The 20,899-nt window shown below is 40.2% G+C and overlaps 1 protein-coding gene across 2 annotated transcripts in view; it reads left to right on the top strand.

The window, feature by feature from the left end:
- Nucleotides 1-245: 245 nt before the first annotated feature.
- The window catches only part of ATP2A2 (ATPase sarcoplasmic/endoplasmic reticulum Ca2+ transporting 2), a 96,924-nt gene continuing 76,270 nt past the window's right edge, over nucleotides 246-20,899 (top strand). For both annotated transcript variants that reach the window (XM_075012701.1, XM_075012700.1), the window contains exons 1-5: nucleotides 246-1,088; nucleotides 2,089-2,106; nucleotides 2,207-2,289; nucleotides 13,340-13,444; nucleotides 19,442-19,580. In XM_075012701.1, coding sequence (XP_074868802.1) covers nucleotides 971-1,088; nucleotides 2,089-2,106; nucleotides 2,207-2,289; nucleotides 13,340-13,444; nucleotides 19,442-19,580 — 463 coding nt within the window. In that variant the 5' untranslated portion in view covers nucleotides 246-970. The remainder of the gene's footprint in view (nucleotides 1,089-2,088; nucleotides 2,107-2,206; nucleotides 2,290-13,339; nucleotides 13,445-19,441; nucleotides 19,581-20,899) is intronic.

The following is a 20,899-nucleotide window of genomic DNA, read 5'->3' as shown; positions in this document are numbered from 1 at the left end:
GGCCTCTCTCCTGCGCGCGCGCGCCCGCCTGCACAGTAGTAGCAGCGGCGAGGAACGCAGCGCTCCGCAGAATCGCGGTGCGGGCGGGCCCCTTTGCTTGCGGCGTTTCGGATCCGGGTGCGGAGGGGCGGGGCTGCTGCCTCCTCCCAGCTCCCCGCTCCCGGCCAATGAGCGGCGTCCACATGCCGCGGCCGCGAGAGGGGCAGCGGCGAGTTGGCTCCGATAAATTCTATTAGAGCAGCCGCTGCTGGCTCAGCCCGCGCTGGGGAGGGAACAGAGCGGAGCACAGCCCGGCAGCGCGCCGCACCGGCTCGCCGGGGACAGCGGCCTAGGCTACGCCGCCCGCTGGAGAAGCGCCGGGAGCGGATCTCCCCCGCGGGGCAATTCACACTCACCCCTAGAGGGGCCGGGGGCAGTTAACCACCCGGAGGCAGCGGCGCCCCCTAGAGGAGCCAGGGCATTTCGTACCCTCAGAGGCGAGCGGGGGCGACACGTTACCGTAGCACCCCTCGGGGCGGCGAAAGGGACAATTGCCCCGTCTGAGGCGAAGAGAGGGGCGGCTCAGTCCCCTCCGCGCGCGCCCCAGAGTGCCGGTGGGGGCGGCTGGTGCCTCAGCAGTATCCCCCGGAGAGCGGCCTGACGCCTGAGAGAAAGGGGGAGACTGCCTCGTGGCTCCCAGACGGCCGCCGGAGAAGGGGGTGCAGCTGAGGGGAAAGGGGGGCCGTTGCGTTCCCTCGGGGGCAAATTCCCCCCCGGTACGGAGCGAAGGGGGTGCAGGTGTCGTGGACGGAGAGGAGCGCGCCTAGGAGCCCTATTGTTGTCTCGGTCTATGGTGATAATCACCCGGGGGCGGCTGGGGACCTGTAGCGGGGGAGAGAGAGGCACCGAGCGGGCTGCGGGGAGGGCTGGCGGCGGCGGCTGCTGCTGAGAAGAAGGAAGCGGAGGCGGGACACCATTTGCCGGCCCGGCCATGGAGAACGCGCACACCAAGACGGTGGAGGAAGTTTTGGCTTATTTCGGTGTGAACGAGAGCACCGGGCTCAGCTTGGAGCAAGTCAAGAAGCTCAAGGAGCGATGGGGCGCCAACGGTAGGTGAACCACAATCCCCACAGCCGCCGCTGCCGGGGGGATGCTGGCGCCGCCGCTGCTGCTGCGTGCTGGGATCCTCTTTCTCCCTCTCCTCTCATCCTCCTTGGGGCCCTGTTTCAAGGCCTAACCTGTATGTGGAAAGCCGGCATCTGACTCAGGACCCGGAATAGGAGCGAGAGGGAGAGAAGATGGCTGACTTGAACTCCACCTCGTGGGTTTCTTTTATACCGTAAGCGCTCAGGGCTGATTCAGCCTGCAGGGTGCTACCTCTGCTTCCTTTCACCTAGTTGGGAAATCCTCTTCTGTCATGAAAGAAAGCACATACTTTTTGAATGTGCTTGTTTTATTATTTATTCAACCTTCATTTTCTTCGTTATTCTCGCCCTTTCCCTCCCAACCATCGTTCTTAGACTTTTTGAAGGAAGGTTTTTTAACATTAAAAAAACAGTTCAGGAGGCAATAAGGCCGACCTTCATTTTTTATAGCTTTCTTTTGTTCCAGTTGTATTACAGAATCGGCTTAAGGGGAGAAATAATAGCAGATCGGGAGACAGCAGTTACTAAATAGATTGTGAAACAGTTTGATATGCCTCATATTTTGGTAAAGTTAATGTGGAGGGAAATCAGCGTTCGTCTGGAGTGTAAAATAGGTTTTAAGCCTGTGATCCTTTGAATGCAGCAGGGCCAGAAGTAACATGCCAGGCATGAGTGATGACTTGGCTGATTTGTAACCCTACTAGATTGCTGCTAAAATTTATTTGACATGAATTGCAGAATTAGCTAGGCCCATTCCAGTTCTTGCTGAAAGGCAGGGCCTTAATTATGTTACCCTTAAAGTCAGAATTTCATATAACTATGGAATCTGGTAGAATTTCAGTTTTATAACTTTTTAGCTATAATAACCTTTTAATGATGGATGCTTTATAGTGGCTAATGTAGTTATCTAACAGTCTTTTCTCTCTTTAACATGCTCCATGGGGAAAATCTTTGGTACCTGCAGAACTACCTGCTGAAGAAGGTAAGCTAGCTTGTACAATCATCTGGTGTTTCTTATCCATAACTTTGGCTACTTCCGTGTATGTTTAAGATGTAATATACGTGCTTTTTATATCTTCCAGGAAAATCCTTACTTGAGCTTGTGATTGAACAATTTGAAGACTTGCTAGTTAGAATTTTATTGTTGGCAGCTTGTATATCTTTTGTAAGTATAAAATGTCTTTCAGGCTTTTCAAACTTTGAACAAATGAGAACATTATATGTGTATGGAGTTATTCCTTTATTATCTTGTTTACACCAATTCTATTTATTAAGTAGAAAATAAATGGCATGCTATGTCTTCCATTGGTTATCCTTCTGAGTTTAATTTTTCATGTTTTAGACATTCATTTTCTGTATTTGCATCATGTTTGGTGTACAACTCTTTCTTGAATACAGTTCAGTTAGATGCACAGAGACCTATGTATGTTTTGCCTATAATCCATCATATTTTTTTATACCTATGTGAGATTAAACAGCCCAATCCTCCTTTTTGTTGTTGGCTTTTTAAACCAACCTTGATAGATTTAATGGGTCATTCTTTTTGCTTTGACTTAATCCTTATCAAGCTAAATGAATGATCATTGGAAGAGGTTTGTAGGTACAGTTTGAACTGTAACCAGAATTTCCATGGGGAATATTTCAGTTGCCTTCCCTCCCTGATAATAGCAAGGTGACAGTTGTTGCTTTTGACAGTGACAAGAATGATGACGGCAATGATGGCACCATTGTTGACCAAATTTGGTAACTGACCTTTGGATAGTCTTTTTGTAAAGTGGCCCCCCTCATTGCATACAGGATTGAGAGGAGAAGAAATACTAAATGACTGTTTTTCAATATGTTTAATTGGATAGTTTCTTTATGTAGTCTGGATGGGGTATGTTGTTGCTAAGGAACTGGAGAAATGAAAACTAAGTACAGGAGGAAGGTGTTGGGGCTGCATATGTTCTTGACATGTTGGAGAACAGAATGATTGATTGATTTCTTTTTATTTTTTTAAATAGTGTGCAAAATGTTAGAGATTGTTAGTGAAGGCTATCAAATAGACTTCCACCTGAGGAACTGTAGCTTAACTGTGATCAGAAAAAACAGAAATTATAGAAGACTATGGGAATAAGAAGTGGAATTTGTGCGGATTTCTAGTGTTAGAGGTATCTCCAAAGTTCAAATAATGATGAAGAGAGCCTGAAGAAAATGAGTCATAACCATTTTTAAATGGTCTCGGTTTGTCTGCTGGTAAAACAAAAAAACATCCGTGTAGCACTTTAAAGACTAACAATTTACTGGGTGATGAGCTTTTGTGGGACAGACCCACTTCTTCAGGTTAGAACCTTATTAGAACAGACTAAATATATAAAGAACAATTTTTGGACCTCTGTGCTTTAGATATTGAGTCTGTTCTGGTAAGGCTCTGATCTGAAGAGGTGGATCTGTCCCATGAAAGCTCATTACCTAGTAAATTGTTTTGTTAGTCTTTAAAGTGCTACATGACTGCTTTTTTGTTTTGGTAGAATACAGACTAACATGGCTATCTCTCTAACTTTATCCCCTGTTGTGCCTGATGCCATATACTGTGCTGCTGATTCTTGACCAGTGAACTCTTGTAACATCACAAAACTGGCACATAGTTTCTTTAAAAAAAAAAAAAAAAAAGCTCCAGTTTTGATGTGTGTAATTGCCAGCTGGCCAAGGATTGGCATTGAGCATGCCTGTGGAGACAGGCATATTCTAGTCACTTGAATGTTTTCCTGGGAGAAATATGGCTGACAATAGCAATTTTGAGCAATGGGTGAACATCTTTCTTATCAGTGGGAGGTAGTTTCTTGTAAAAGGTATGAAAGTTTCATCCCTTGAGTAGAATGGGAAAGATAGCAATAAAGGGTAGAGGAATCTCTTCTAATGCATGAGTTACCACTTCTAGATACAGTAACAGAGGTAGCCGTGTTAGTCTGTAGTCCAACAAAACAAAGCAGCAGAAATGTGGTACTTTAAAGACTAACAAAATGATTTATTCGGTGATGAGCTTGATCTGAAGAAGTGGGTCTGTCCCATGAAAGCTCATCACCGAATAAATCATTTTGTTAGTCTTTAAAGTGCTACATTTCTGTTGCTTCACTTCTAGATAAGTACGCTCTGTTTAATTTTTAACCAAAGGGGTGAAGGTAGAGATCAAATTCACCAAAATGGAAATTGAATATTGAGTCACCTCATTAGACAAAACTGTACTAAACTGACAAAGGTCAAATAACATAAGGCCAAATACACTTTGCTAGTATGTATACTGAAATTATTAAATTTTCGTTTGAAATTTATTCTACTAAATTGGTAACTGTGGTACAAAATATAATACTGGACTGTTTGGGTTCTCTCCTCTGTGCTGCCACTGAGCTGCTGGAACCTTGGGCAAGTTACTTCAGTTTTCTGTGCCTCAGGTTGCCTCAGTCTTTTAAAGTGGGGATCATGCTTATAATTCCTTGTATAACATGTCATACCCTGGCCTGAAAATCATTAACTAAAACAGAAATGCTGCTAATCACTTTTACTGGCGTTCTATGACCAGATGAGCTACGTGTTAAAATTAATGAGGGGTTGTAATACTATAGTAGTACGCTTTATGTACACCCCTTACAACCTACAAAATACCTGGCTTTTCACATTTAACTTTTTCCTTTTTAGAATGAAATGTATCAGGATTGCTTTGATATTAACTTAATCTGTAGGGCTTTGCTTTTTGGCTGTAGTAATAGAATTTGCGGGGAGGACTGGCTTTTTAACAATTTTTGAGCTTATATATGTCCAAAATCAGATCTTTTGAGGCTTTCTCTTTGCTGGAATGGAGTAATCTGTACTGCTCTTTAATATAAACCATACCAAACACCACTGCTTTAAAGCACATTTGGAAACATCTAGTATGCCCAAGCAGAGTCTGCACAGACCAATTAATATGCAACATATTAATATGCTTTATAAATCACACATTTATAGTCTGCATTTCTGCTCCTTGGAGGCAAGCCGTTAGATACAAGGAACCATTTTTGGTGTTTTCTTTTTTTTTTCCAGTGTTTACTGGGTAAAACAACTTATTACATTGGGGGATGCAATAGTAGTGTCTTGTGGTTAAAACTGAAAATCAGAATCCTTGGTTACCTATTATTGAGTCCTTGGCAGGGCATGGGGCTTCTTTTGAAGTTGGTGGACTTCAGCAGGAGCAAGATCAGAACCATATTGCACAGGCTTGGATTGTGTGTCCTCAGTGACCCTAAGATATTTTCTGTAATCTTACTGATCTAGTAGACCGCTATAACTGTAGTGCTCAGATAGAAGTAAGTAAAATTGAGATTGTGTAACAGTTGCTGATCTGATCCTGGTTTTCAGTTTGTAACTTTCTGAAGCTTTCAGCTGAAATTTGGTGGACCTGGTCTTTGTACAAAAATTAAATATCCAGAAAGTTTTGTAACAAAATGGTTCTAATACCTTTTGAGTTTGTGTAGGGAAAGGGGAAATATACTTTGTGTGTGATTATTTTAAATCTCTTTGAAAAGTCTTGATTGAATTGTCATTGCTGAACTAGCTTAGTGGTTGAGTGTTGGAATTAGGCATGGAAATGGTCTTAATAGTGAAGTGCACTTGTGTTCCAGTGAACATTGGTCTCTTTTCTGAGAGAGAGAGAGAGAGAGAGGGAGTGTTCAGTCGATGAAAATCACACAATGCCTTCAAGGAGGCCTGGCAAGACGTGTGTCTTGTGCAGTAAAAGCCATAATGTTGGCAAGTATTAATTATGGCAGAGCTCCAGAGATGCCTTTGTTCTTTCACTGTTCATCTTTTAAGGTTTAAAAACTGCACCTGGTGAACTTTGCAAGGTAGGTACAATGGAGGGTTCCTTATGGAATATTTTGCTTTCAAAGTTTTTTTTATATATTTCACAGGCATATCTTGTCTATAAAACTTTGTTAGGGTTGCATGCATAATCACTCAAGTAAGGAATTGAGACAGTTAAGCTTGCACATGACACCTTGTCTCTGCAGCTTTTTGTATGTGCATTACATGCTTTTTCTGTAATTTCTTACAGTACTTGTGCTCAGATTGCAGTTTGTACACAATTGGCAATGGGTAGATTAGTCAATTTACATGCAGATGTATAATAGTGACATTGTAGCTATTACATGTGTACTGATTTAAACTACCAAGGTGATATGCAAAGTACCTATCAAGCTGTATCTTTTTTTGTATGCAGATCTCAAAGAAGATTTTTTTTCTGCAGCCTTAGATGCACATACTAGCACATTTTATTCTAGTGTTTGTAGATTTTCATTGTCCTATTCTTCATGTAAATTTCTAATGACTTAAAATACATGTCCAGAGGAGACAAAAACTTAAGTTCGACACCACCTGATCAAACAAAGGAATCTGTAAGCATGGACCTTTCCCAAAATGTCTTATCAGAATCTGTAGACCTCAGAGTAAGTTTCCTCAATGGGATCCACGTGAGGATTGGCAGTGTCTTAGTTAGTGGTGTCTTGATTCTAATTTAGAGGGTTAGCCAGGTAAACAAGAACTTAGTCAAGCTCTTTTCTTGAACTCATTTAGTCTAATATTTTGTTAGACTGGTTTACTGTGTAATGTCAAAAATGTTTGATAAATAGTAGTTGATCACTTAGCATATTTATAATTCATGTATACGTGCAAGAGAGGAGAGTTAAAGTAATGTACAGAACCATGACTTCAGCACTACCTGACTCTTGCATTTTACCATGAAACCTTTAATGTGCAATAGTTTCTCATACTGGACACAGGGTAGTCTAGGTAGAGTATCTATAACTGCCTAAATGAGAGGATCATGAAACCAGCTTTGTCTACTACTACCACTTCTGCTAGCCCCTTTCTACCAAATCAGACTTAGAGGTGGGAGCTCTGAAAACTTGCTAGCGACAGGGTTAGATGAAAATTTCACATTGGTATGTATAATGAACGTTTTTTATTGAGCTCCATTCACAACAATCAGGCATATGTCTGAGCTTTTTGTCCTCGAGTATGCAAAATTTGCACTGTACCATCAAAGTAAGAATTTTCTGTGCAAGGTCTTCAGGATTGTCTTAAAACATCCTGTGAACAAGCTGACTGTTAGATACGAAATAGTAATAAGTGCATGCTGCATAAGCTACCAGTAGGGTTGGAAAACTACATTGTCGTGTTCTCAGGAAAGCTGAGATTATGCAGTGTCACCTCAGACATTATCTAATGGAGAAAGATCACAGAGCTTTAAGAAGTAATTTATAAAGCTTTTAAAAATTCTTCCTTGTAGTAGGGTGCTGTAGCTAGGTAAAAAAACTTAAAGCAGATGGTTTGGCAATTTGTTTTTCTGCCATTAAGTATTTAGCAAAGCAATTGTATATTCAGAAACATGGGTCACACATACTACAGCTTGATGCAATCTGTTTACTCAAAATTATTTCCCTTTATATAATTGTCACTTAATTTTATTTTTCACCAACAGTTTGCAAGAAGAGCATTTTTTATCTCATCCTAAGTAACTCAATAAATTTGGGAGAAATGAAAATCTTACTCAGTGATAGTTTGTGCAAGGAATAGATTAGTGTTCAGGTGATTAAAAAGGTACTATCCAGTAAGGTAAACACATTTGAATAAAAACATGCACTAATAAGAGTCTAGCCTTCACTCAGGAGAAATACAAAAAAGGGTAACCCCTTTCCCCCGCCACTCTCTGAACATTGGCCAGGTAAAAGAGAGCCACTGAAGTTGTTTAAAGACCTTTTATTGATAGGATAAAATTTTGGTTCATATTTTGTGAAAATCTGGCTTGTGGCCACTGACCGTCTAGTTGATCAGTAGGTATAATCTCTTGGGCAATGGATTTCATCTCAGAACTGCCACTCTTGTTGAATACTTTAGTCATTTGACAAAAATCATTAAGAAAGAATGAGGGAGTAGTATTCTGAAGACAACAAAAATGGAATAATCTGTGTGCTCTGGTATAAAGAAAATATTCAAACAGTGAGGCTTTTTTTGAGAGAACAGATACTTACCATTTTATATATGTTTTTTTTTATTCGTTTTCAATACCATTCAGTTTATTGCTAGTTTGTTTACTAGTGCATCCTCTCTGCTTGTCTTAGTGACCTTGATGCAGAAGAATCTTTGTTTGTCATTGCATATGTATAGTGTTTATTTGTCTTTACATACGTTTCTACTTTAAAAAGCTGCATGATCCCATCCTTCTTAAAGTTTAAGAGATTCCTGCAATAGTTAAACCGATTAAATATGGCTTGAACACAAACTGCATACTGTTGAATCAGTTGTCTTCTAGGTTTGTTCTCTCATTCAGGTGTCAGGGCAGTATGTATATGCGATATTTCCCTTAGTTTCTAGACTCCCTTTCCACTGAAACAAAATCAAACAAAACAAAAAAAACTTTTTTAGCCTCTTAAGTATACAGAAAATTCTTTTAAATTACTTACTTTTGATAAACCTAGAATTGTCTTAAAACAGTTCATGGTGATCTTAATTATGTTCATTGAATCATGACTAAGATATGGTTACTAGACTTCTGTTGGTATGGTCATATCACTGAGCCCTTATTTTTTTAATTGAATACTCTGTGTATTGTGTATATTGTAAGACTCTGAGGGTTTTTGTGGTGGAACTATTTGCCACTCTGGCAATGCATTTGTAAACTGCCTTGCATAAAGATGTCCTGGTTTGTGAGTAGGGCCTTAGGCACTACAATAAAACAAGTAAATATTTATAAATTTGCTTATTTGCCAGAAGTTGGCTTATTGATCCTCTACTTAGTAAAGCAAACAAGATGTTGGTAACACTTCAATAAATGAATCTGTTTATGTTTCTGTTCATCCCTGCACTTGCTAGATCAGGGGTCTGCAACCTGCGGCTCCAGAGCTGCGTGCAGCTCTTTAAGGAATCAGCTGTGGCTCCAGGTGCTGCTGCTGCTGACTCCTCTTCTGGCTACCTGCCCTGCTGCAGCTGAAGGAATGGAACTAAATGTAATTAGTTTAACAGCCAATGGGAGTGAGCTGTTCATTAAATCAATTAATTTTAGTTCCATTATTTCAGCTATGGCAGGGGAGGGAGCTGCTTGTGCTGTAGGTGGGGAAAGTGCTAAGCCTGCAGGAGAGTTGGGAGGAGGGGCAGCCACATCTGCCCCACCAGAGCTGCATTGAAAAAGGTGGCGGCCATCATGGAGGAGCAGCGGCAGCGTGTGTAGCTGGAGGAGCTCATTGGCCGAAGTGGGTTAAGCCTGGAGATGGGGAGGGTTGTGGGGGCAGGTCTGGGGCTGAGAGAGTTTAAGCCTAGGGATGGCAGAGCAGATTTGGGTGTGGGAGGGGTTAAGCCTGCAGATGGAGGGGGGGGGAGTGGGTTTGTGGGATGGGGGGTAAAGCTGTGGGATGCAGGGAGTGGGTTTGGGGGCTGAGGCACAAAGAGCCTGGGAATGAGGTAGAAGGGGAGTGTGGAGGGTTGATTTGAATGTTGCTCCCTCCTGTTTAAGAACCTATCCCTATGTGCAGTGTTTGACTTATCCTCATTTGCTCTCCAATCCAGGGGTGAAAGTAATTTACACTTTCTAACTGGTATAAATCATTGTGTGTGCACTATTCTTAAAATAGGGATTACAAAAGGTAAGGGTTGTTGTGTATTAATGACTGTCTTGTATTCATGTGCATTGTGGTTCTTAAAGTACTAATTTTTTTAACTGAGTTTTCGAAAAAATGGCTCCTCTTGCTATTTTGATTGCAGACCTCCTGCACGAGTGCTTACTAAATCTAGGTTATTGTACAGTTACTTATTTTGGTTGGATGTTGCATCAGATGTATAGCATTTTGACACTCTCCCACAAACTATTGTAATAGGGGAAGATCAGACACTTGCAGCTGATGAAGCCTATTAACTTTTTATGGGTACAGTCACTGGAGCCTTTTTAACATACAGGAAACGTTTTTTTTTTTTTAAAGCCAAGCAATTATTCATTGCTAACAAGTCTTAAGCTAATTACAGTTAGAATTAATAGGAACACTTGAATTTTACCTTTTGTCGAATGTTTTGGAAAGATTCATATTTTGGGATTGGTGGTTGTTTGTTTGGCTTCTGAAACTTCTAAGGATTTTGGTCTGCCTGTTGATCCCAATGCACCTATGATTAAGACTTAAAATAAACTGTCACACTTGCTCTCTCATGATCTCCGTCTCAGTTTCAGCTGGTGCCTTATAGCATAGGTTATCACACTGTGAGGTAGGCACTCTGGGGGTACAGAATGTATTCTGGGGCCAAGGAGAAGCTTAGGAGTGAGGAGAGGAATTAACTGCACACATTTTACCCATAACAATGGATGAATAGCAAAGCTGACTTCTCCAGACATATCAGCTCTTCTGATGGCATTGTGAATTTGACTCTAGGTGGCACTGTGCATTTTGATTTGTGACATTTATATATCATTGTAAAAAGTCACTTCCATCTGTACATTATAATCAGTTTTACATTTGCTCCAACAGCCATGAATTATTGGCGTTGTTTGAATCAATGCTTTACCGTTTATACTTACTGAGAATTACATATTTTTAATCAATATAAATCCACATGTAGCAGAGCTGTGTAAATTGGGGGGCCCAGTCATATAAGTTTTAGAACCGCTGTTTTTAGGTACTTGATGCTGATGACTAGAAATTTCCCTTTAATGTTCATTATTCCTGAGACAGCCATATCTACATTTGGTGTATTGAGCATGCTGATATGATAGAAAAACATTTGCCTTTTTCAGTACTTCATGTCGTCGGAGATTAGCCATTCTTCATAGGACCTCTGAAATGCATTTTTCTATTGTGCGTATGATGGAAACTGTGGTCCCAATAAACTTCAGGTTTTAACCCAATCTTTTTCACAGGGTAGAAACTGCTGTGCTTTTCCACTAGACCATACAACCTCCGTAAGCAGAGCCTAACACAAGACTGCCTTGCTTGTCACAATATTAAACACTAAACTTGATCCTGTGTTGGTTTTGCTTGGTGGTTCAGATTGCTTTATCTTCAGGGCTCTCATGCTGTTGCGTTATCCTTTTTAACGTCCTGGAGCATTTCACAACTTGGAAATAGTGCTAGTACACCATAATAGTGGAATGATGGTGTCTTTGATAAGTTTGCTTGTTTTCTGGCCCACTTGGTAAAATAACTGAATCTGTCAGTGATTCATAATGCTGTTGTCTGACTACTGGCACTAATTATTTTTGCACATTTTTCCCATTTATTGTCACTTTATGGACTTCCTGTTGCTCAACATGTTCACTGAAGAATTAGACTGTGTTCTCAGTTATGACAGAATTTTTGCTTGAACTTATTTAATGACTAGGTCTTCTCTGTGTTCCTGAAGTGCTTGAGACATGTATATGACAAAAGCCTATGTAGTCCCAAAACTCATCTGAACCCTTACACATATAGACTTATAGGTGACTTGTAGACTCATTGTCCTTCAGCTTTAATACATTTCCAAGTAAAATGTAGGAGAAAAGCCTTGTTAGTTGTTCTTTACATAGAACCTCCCCAAGCTGCTTTTTAGCATTTTTTTTCTTCCTTATTAGTGAGGATTTTTGCTTCTGTGATCTGCTATTTTCATGTGACTATTGGGTGCCTTCCCTAGAATACTTAAGAGACTACTCAGGCCTAATTTGTAGTTTGTGTTTTAAACCACTGAGTATTGCTTTTTCCAACTTGCATTTTAAATTTCTAGAACTGTTTACTAACATCCACCTTGATCACCTTTTGTGCGGTCCCCTTTTTCTCATTGGCAAAGAGACATTTCACCTTGTAGAATAAGTATCGCTGGACAATCCCCATTGCCAGCGGATACTGACACAGTTGGGGACTATCCCATTCTTTCCTGTTGGTTGTGTGATTCTGCACTAGAATATATAAACCAGTGGCCAGTCAGGAAAAGAAATCCCAATCAGATTAAAAATATCAGGTTGAAATAATATTTTCAAAAGCTTTAGGTTTTCTTAAGTCTACTTTTGTAATTGCACCTTAAATAATAACACAATACAAGCATTAGTAATTTTTAAATATACTTTCCTTCCATCATGTTAGCTTGATTTGTTTTGTTTTGTTTTGCAAAGTCAATGTATCTTTTTCTCTCTGAAACAAATGCTTTCAAAGTAGTGTTTTTGACAAACCATTTTATTACAAAATTTTAATAAGCTAACAGTAGAAAATATTTCATAGAAAGTGAGGGAGGAATGTACGGAAAGTGAGGGAGGAATGTACGGAAAGAAAATGTAGCTCATAAATAGGGTCATAAATTCAGAGACATGAAAAATGTGTGCCTGAAATCTGGTCTTTTGTGTGCTTTACTGGGGTTCAAGGAGAGAGCAGAACTGGAGGTTGCAGTGGTAGTAAAGCTTGGAGATACGGCAGTAGTTCAGGTGGAATTGTTCATAATGGTAGGGATGGAACTGGTGGGAGAGGAGTTATCAGTTGTGGTGGGGCTGTGTGCTATACTACATAGACTTCATGAGGAAGATCAGGATGTCTCAAAATGGGAATCCTGACCTAAAAGGGAATTTGCAGGGAGGTTTCAAGGTTATTGAGGGTGGTGGTGGTTGTGATATTGCCACACTTACTTTTGCATTGTTGCCTTCAGAGCTCTGCAGCTAGAATGTGGCAGCTTCTGCTTGAGGGCAGGCAGAAGCAAGGATGGTAGTATCAGACCATGCCACAATTACCGCTCTTTGCCTTCAGAGCTGGGCTCCCAGCCAGTAACTGCTGCGCTTCAGCTGCCTAGCTCTCAAGGCAGCATTGCTGCCAGCAGCAGTGCAGAAGTCAGGATAGTAGCACACAACATCCTTCCATAAACAACTCCTTTTAAGGGTCCAGAGCCCTACAATTACAACACCATGAAATTTTCAGATTTAATTAGCTGAAATAAGGTTATTTTCAAAATCCTAGGACTGCAAAATTCCTCAAAATGGACTGATCTTCATAAGGTCTAACTAATAAATGAGTCAGTAAGTGAGCTTGAGAGAGGTGCCATAAGACTTCAGGAATCTTGTAATTAATTGGACCTTAAACAATAAAGATAAGTGTTTGTCATAGATATTTTTATGAAAGGTCTACAATTCTATCTTTTGTGTAGTATTGTCGTGTGCGTGTCTGTGTGTGCTTGTATCATTTAGATTATAAGTGTGATTTCTTTTTCAGGTTTTGGCCTGGTTTGAAGAAGGTGAAGAAACAATCACAGCATTTGTAGAACCTTTTGTAATCTTACTTATATTAGTAGCCAATGCAATTGTGGGTGTGTGGCAGGTAAGCAAACGTTTTTATAATATCAGACCTCAAATAGCTTGGTCTCTTGGTTAACAAAAGCAGATGGTGTGTACAGAACATTTAACAGTAGTATAGGCATATGCAAAAGAACTATATACATTGGTAACAATAAATTGCTTAGAACCAAAATCATCATGCGTCTTCTGGCATGCAGTGTTGATCCAAAGCTAAAATGGAAGCCTCAGAAATATTAAACACATAGGTAGACTGAACCATGTAACATAGAATACCTTATGGATGTGTCTAGGAAAGAGGTGGTTCTTAACACGAAACCATTCACAAACATTTTCTATGATGTTTAATTTATTCTGTTAAACATTTTGTTTGTTAGTGAAACAATTATTAATGGCTTCAAAACCAGATAGCAAAACTAAAGTTTTTAAGGTCATAGTTGAGTAAAGGAAGGTGTGATTGTGTATCTTGCACTCTTAGATGTTTTTCATTGAACAAAGGTTAGTTTTATTATGCATTTCCTGTAACACCTGTGCCAATCCATAAGAGTGTAATGTATTACATATTTTCCGGCTTGCACTTATGACAAAAATGCTTAAACAGTAAAGAAGCTGCTTTAAATATTTGAATAGTTATTGGCTATTTACAGTGGCTCAGACTGGAATTCTGACTTTTGAACTTCTTCCACTGTTTGCTTTATGACCTTGCTAATTGAACTGGATTAGGTTGGTGGGGGGAAAAAACTCTTAAATTCCGATAATTGATTTTAAAATGGCTCTCCATCATAAAGAGTACTTGCTCTCAAACTACCCCTTGTCCCTAGTAAACCAGGAGAGAGTTGAAGAGAGCTGTTAGAAAGTGAGCAGATTTTCGGAGTGATATCTTTTGATTTTTTTTTTTTGAAACACAGAAGCTGTTATGTTTTAAGTGTGGAACCTTTGAAAGTTTCCAATTGAAATTGGTAATCCAGTTCTCCTAATTTCAATGGTAACTCTCTTCAAATCTTAGGTAGCTTTAAAAAAATCTCAGCATTGGCTTCCCCTTTATCGGCCATTTATAGACATGCTAAAAATCCTCACTTTTTCTCTCTTGATGGGGATGAGGATTATGGAACACTGATCACCTTGCTTTTTTTTGTACTTGAGGTCACAAGTGCAGATCACAGAATAGTTATTGCTTCTGGTAGATACCATTTAACACTGGACTTTCAGTAACTTAAAGCTTTTTTTCTTAATTAGGTACACTTATCGCTACTGTGGATAGGTGTGATTGGATTATGATACTGTATTGATAAGAATATGGAGTCTAGAGGAATAGAATTTACAGTTTTTTGGAAAAATAACTTGAAGCTAGCATACATCTAGGGTTTCTGAGTCCAAACCCAGAAGGTGTTGGTTCTGCTTGAGACTACAATAAAGTCCTTATAGGAAGAAACCGTATATGTGGATGTATCATCTGAAGTCTGGCTTCCTGCTTGTCCCTGTCTCCCTCCCCCTAATATTCTCCTCAAATACAAAGAAAACTTTAATGAGGGATATCCTTTTCTCTGGAAGATACGAGGTTTTATGCTAGATAATTTAATATAAAGATGAAAAACTTATACTTTTCAGTTACTGTACCTGACTCTGGGACCTTGTCTGTACTTAGGCAAAACTTTGAAATGGTCATGAAATGAATATTCAGCACCTTATTAGCATGCCACCAGCCCCGGGACTTTGAAAGTGCCGTGTTTCGCTCATGAGCGGCTCATCTACATGGGGGTCCTTTTTCAAAAGGACCCTGCAAACATCAATCCCCTTATTCCTTTCAGCGCCTCATTAGTATTTTCCAGTTTGGCCATTAGCATGACCATTTCGAAGTTTTGCCCAAGTGTAGATGTAGCCTAGGTGATTCATCTCTTCAAAACCATCAATTTCATTGGTTTAAAATCTACCATATTCACATTTCTGTGTACATGTAACAAAAGCTGGCCCATCTCAATGAAATAATCCCTACATCAAAACGCTGTTACTTGGTGATGAGCTGAAAAATTTCAAAAAGTAAATGAACTTGTAAAGTCAGAATAACTGCAGAAAGATCAAGGTTTTTAAAAGAGCAGAATAAATAAATGCACATTCCGCCTCCATGGCCTAGCTCTGTTGGGACCTGAGCAGTCCCAGACCCAGGAATTTTTACTGGACTGGGGAGATCAGTGTCTTGCTGGTCTCTAGCCCTGGTCTCTGGCCCCTCAGCTGTGGCCTAGCAATGTCAGTGGTTGTGCCAGACCATGGATGTTGCAGGACCAAAGAGTCATGGGTTTTTAGGGGGTTCAACCTGTAGCTCTAATTCATTATCCAGTACTTGAACACTAATTAAATACATAATATAAATGAGAGAGCAAATCTGTGGCTACCCTCCGTATACTGGGTATAAAGAGATGTACTGGGTAATGATGTGGTCACTCTGCTTTGTTGGAATAAACTGTAAATGTTAGTCTCTCTCTAACTGGGGTGGGGGGGGGGGAATATATTTACTCTTTCAGCCCGTAGTCTAGTTAATACTAATGGAGGATCTAGGCAGGAGCTCTGTCTTACCGCCCTTGAAATTTTCTCTGTCTTGTTTTCGTGTCTCTCTTTCCTGGTGGATGACTGCGATGCAGTTTTTGATATACTTTTAAAATAACTTTGGGATATTTCAGAATCAACTTAGAGATCTGGTCTTAAACTCTTAAAGGGATGACTTCAGACTGGTGAAAGAATTTGGTTTCTGGCAATTTCAAATATTAGATTTGGGGGAGCGAGGCTTGTTTTTAAATGTGGTATTTATGTTTGATCCATGACTCTTCTCTAAAATGGAATTCATTATCAAGTTGTGAGCACTGAGGACTGAGCTAGCAAAGATTTCCTGTCAGCATCTTATTTGATTTAATTCTTGTTTTTGCCCCTCAAATTTTAATAGTGTTATTGACACTAAGCAGCCCACAGGGCACAGTAAAAATAAAAAAAAATTGTTACTGTTAACTATCTGTATATGCAGAGTAACCTGTACCTATGAGGAAGAACTAACATTCTGCTGTTCATCCTCTGAAGAGCAGAAAAGACATATGTTTGAAGCCATATCCCCCTGCTTCCTTGCACCTAAGGTGTCTCATAGTTGTTAATATTTATGGCATCCAAATCTTTTTCCACACTGCCATTTATTTGACAACATTTACCAGATCTTCTGATATAAAGTGTAATTCATGGTGTTTTGTTGTCTGTTGCAACTAGTTCTACACAGAGCACTGATCATGAGCAATCAGTTGTGTGTTAGCTGTTGACAAATTGAGCGCTGATGGCTTAGGGTTTGAATTTCTAAAGAGTTTGCTTTTATACATTTCTAACATGTACTAGAGACCTTTGGCATCTGGTGTAAGTCTGGAAAAGTTAGTATTAGTGTTGTTTGTATACCTAGAACAACTTAAACTGTCATAGATTGTGCTGGACTAGAGAGGTTCTTTCTCATCCAGCAACATCCATAATCCGGCATGATTTTAGTTAGACTAGTCATGGATGTGGCCAAGTTTCCCATGGTCTCGTAAAGTTTGTTTCCATCTCGGAGTTCTGGCTTTCCATGTTCTGTGCTGTTCTTGGGTTGCAGTTTACCCTTAAATGTCTTCTAAGAGCCTGGTAAGCAGTAGAAGTGTTGGTAATGCTGCTAGATAATATTGGCCTCCCTGTAGTCCAGCAAATTCTCTTCTTTGGCATCTGTCAGGTTCCGAGGGTGCCAGATGAGAGATTCAACCTTGTACTAATACTTTTTGAATTGCTCATAATAGTATTTCCACTGGTGTTAACAGTAGAGCTTGTAGAGATGAGCTGCTGTTTCACTGCTTGTGTCATCTAAACTGGGACAATACTCTATTTCATATGTTAGCTGCCAATCTGTGCTTCTACTTCCACTATTACTCCTTCTTGCAGAGTTGTACTTGTGGTAGCGCAGTGATGGGAAACATTAAGAACACCAAAGTAAACTTGATCTTAGTCTTATGTGACAGCTTGCTATAAACCTGTAAGCTGCTATTGGAGATCTTAAAATTAAGACTGGTGCTGAAGCCTCAGCATCAGGGCGTAGCCAGCTTCTAGAAGGCAATGGCTAACCTCTTCTCTGGGGGGGATGGGAAGCCAGAGGTGGGGGCCTTTTCTGCAGAGGGTGGGGGTGAGTCAGGTGCATAGCTCCAGAAGGTGTCCTTCTGCATGTGGAAATTCTGGAGCCAGCGCTGGTTGTTCCACTAGCCCATCACCACCTGGTCCCACCAGTCTGAGCTGGTGGTGTAGCACCAGACACACCTGATGAGTTGGGTGTATGTGCGTTACCACAGCAAGGCAGCAGTGACAATGGCTTCCCCCTCATGGAAGGGGTCAGGCTTGTTCTTCCAGAGGAAGAGGATGGCAGGGATGACAAGCTACAGCAGTCTTGGGTGCGGCTCGTGCAAGCTCCAGGGCTGCTCTGGCAGCATAGCTAACTGAAAAGTCTAAAGTCTGTCTCAATAAGCCTGGGAGCCTTGTACTAGCTTTGATATCCCTCCAAGAGGTATGCAAGACTACGCACAGGCAGGGAACATGGCCCTGGGAGGTTCTTTAAAGGTGGTGTGGGCTCTTGCTCCAGGAAGGGCTTGGAGTCTATGCAACCCTGACTTCTGGGTCATTGGAGTCTGCTCTATCAGGGTGCATGGACGCTGTCAACAGGGGGTGCCTGTATTAGGTGTGGATGTGTTCTGTAGACACAGGTTCTGCCAGGAAGTATTGGCTGACAGAATGGTGTAGTGTGGACACAGCTTTAGGGTACACCTGCATTGCAGTGGGGAGGTATAATTTCCTGTTTGGGTAGGCGGGCATTAATTGGTATGCTAAAATTGAGTGGTACTCTCATGGCTATTCCAAGCCACTGTAGCCACACTGCAGTCAGAGATTCTAGGCACATATCTGAGTGGCTAGGTATAGTCATCATCTGTGCTATTGTGGCCTCTCTGCTGTTTTTAGCACACTGGATCAGACAAATTCCAGGGCTTATATATCTCTTGACACTGAGAATTGCACCTCTCAGCTGCATTGTAGACATACCAAAGTTTAAGCTCCTTTTTCGGGTCCAATCTTCTGTAATTGATTGATAAGCCCGAAATCTTCTTTCTGTAATTGAGGCTTTTGCGCAGACACTAAATAGTTACAATTTCTATTTGTATTCTTAGTATGTTGTCACCTTCTCTGGTGTTACAGCTTTGGCACTGTATCTGGGAAGTTGTAGGTACTTTGTCAAATAATGGGTGTGAAATGTCATGTAGTATCCCTACTTTACAAGTGCAAAGAAGAGAGCTTTTGGACAATAGTTATTTCCAAGCTAGATAACAAAGTAGCTGTTTGTAAGTGGATATGTCCATGCCTCTTAATCTAAGTCTTTGTTCCACACTTGAGTTTTAAGAAGGGAGATGAGAATAGTATTTTAGCAAGTAAATGACTGGATTTTTCCCTCCCCCCACTGTCTCTTTATTTGTCAGTAACTAGTGAAAACCCCAGACAGATCTGGTCCAGGTATATTTTTGTACCAAAGGATGTGTTCTGTTTAGCAAGGCACAGCTGACCTATTGGTATGGACATCTAGTTTCAACTGGTGTTTCTGCTAGAGTGTACCTTGCATCAAACCATAACCATAAGATCCCTTAAATTTATAGTTTGCTTGATCTTCAGGTACCAAAACATAATGGATATTCTGGATAGGTGACTGCAGATGCCAAGACAGTGACTCCTTAAACCTTTTAAGGACCCAGTATAACCTGAATTCTCTTTTAGTGCTTTCCGGACTGCAACCTCATTTTGAAGTTGCAACCACATAATGGGGTGGGTCAAATGATCTTCTGTGTGAAAGAACATAGCATAATTGAATAAGTGATATTCATGTAATGCTACATGTGGAAAATTAGAAAGATGACCACTTTAGGTGTCAGAATTGACTTCCAAATATTTTAAAGTTTAATGTGTTTTTTTTTTTTCCCTCCCCCCCACCTTTCAGGAAAGAAATGCTGAAAATGCAATTGAAGCTCTTAAAGAATATGAACCTGAAATGGGCAAAGTATATCGACAAGACAGAAAAAGTGTACAAAGGATTAAAGCAAGAGACATTGTCCCTGGTGATATTGTGGAAGTAGCTGGTGAGAGATCTTTTTATTAGTAACATGTGTAAGGGCTTGTTTGTTTTATTTTTCTGTACTGGTTTGAAGCCATGGGATGGATTTTAATGAAGCATGAATAAAGCAAGTTAGACACTTCATGTATATGTTATTGAAAAATCAACATCCTCCATTGATCTATTATTATCTAACACTAAATATGCACTAGTATCTTCAAATTTGTTTTAGATTACCTTTTAAACTGGTAGACCTAAAAGCAAAAGATGTCCTTGCAACTAACTGGATTACAATTTCAGTGGGATTTTTTTCCTCTTCTTCATTGCAAACAAAAGGTAAAATAATAATGTACAATGTAAACGTAACAAAACTTAAATTTTCCTTAATATTCCAAATGTTACTTGTAATGGCAAAAAATTCATTTTTAATTTGAGCGGCCTGTATAAATGCCTGTGAGAAAGCAGGATGGCTTCTATTGAAACATTAGTATTCAGCTTCTAATCTTGCATCATGTCCTAAGAAAAATTCAAGTGACGTTTTCTTATACTTGGAAGTGACTATCACCTTGAAAAATGTTGTGTTGCTTATTCCTAACTGTATTGGCAGTGGCTTATTTTTTTTCCTAAGGATTTTACTAAAGTTTCTGTATAAATGCTATAGGTGGATCTTGTTGAAAGTGACACAAATCATTGTATTAACATTTTTAGGCCTTACTGTCAGTCGGCTGATTATGCTTTTAAGACAATTTGAGCTTTACATAAATTTTTTTTCTTCTGATCCTTCTTCCCACTTAGGATTTAATTTTTATAGTAGCCATCCAGAAGGGGAGATAAATATGTACCATTCAAGTTAACTGTCCTGCTATTTTTAGGATGCGAGAAAAGTATGCTCTCAAAGTGAAGTTAGCATTGGCTCTTGGCCCAGCTTTTACTCATTGAGAAACTTTAAAATTCCCTAACCCTGTTCTGAGCCTCTGCCTTGGAGATGGCATGCAATTAGTTATATTTGCCCTAGTTATTGATGCTTCTGGTTTGCCAGAATACCCAGGCTTTAAGTACTATCTTTTCTTGCTGAAACCCTATCCTAGCTGGTAACATACAGAGGAGCAAGATCCTGTTCTGTATATGTTTTACTGCATACAGATCTCAGCAGCTTATCTACCAGGACTACAAAACACAGTGGTGGACTTCCTCAGCACACTTTTCAGCGTTGCGCATGATTGTGGGCTGAATGAGTAGTTTTAGATGGGGGTCATATACAGATGGATTTCTTTGACATGCCATGTGGAGTGCAGGTACTTCTGCTCGAGAGGAGGGCATGATTGCAGCTTGATGGGAGATGCC

Source organism: Carettochelys insculpta, chromosome 18, assembly GCF_033958435.1.
Source record: "Carettochelys insculpta isolate YL-2023 chromosome 18, ASM3395843v1, whole genome shotgun sequence".
Lineage (NCBI taxonomy): Eukaryota > Metazoa > Chordata > Testudines > Carettochelyidae > Carettochelys > Carettochelys insculpta.
This window is presented reverse-complemented; position numbering and strand designations above follow the sequence as displayed.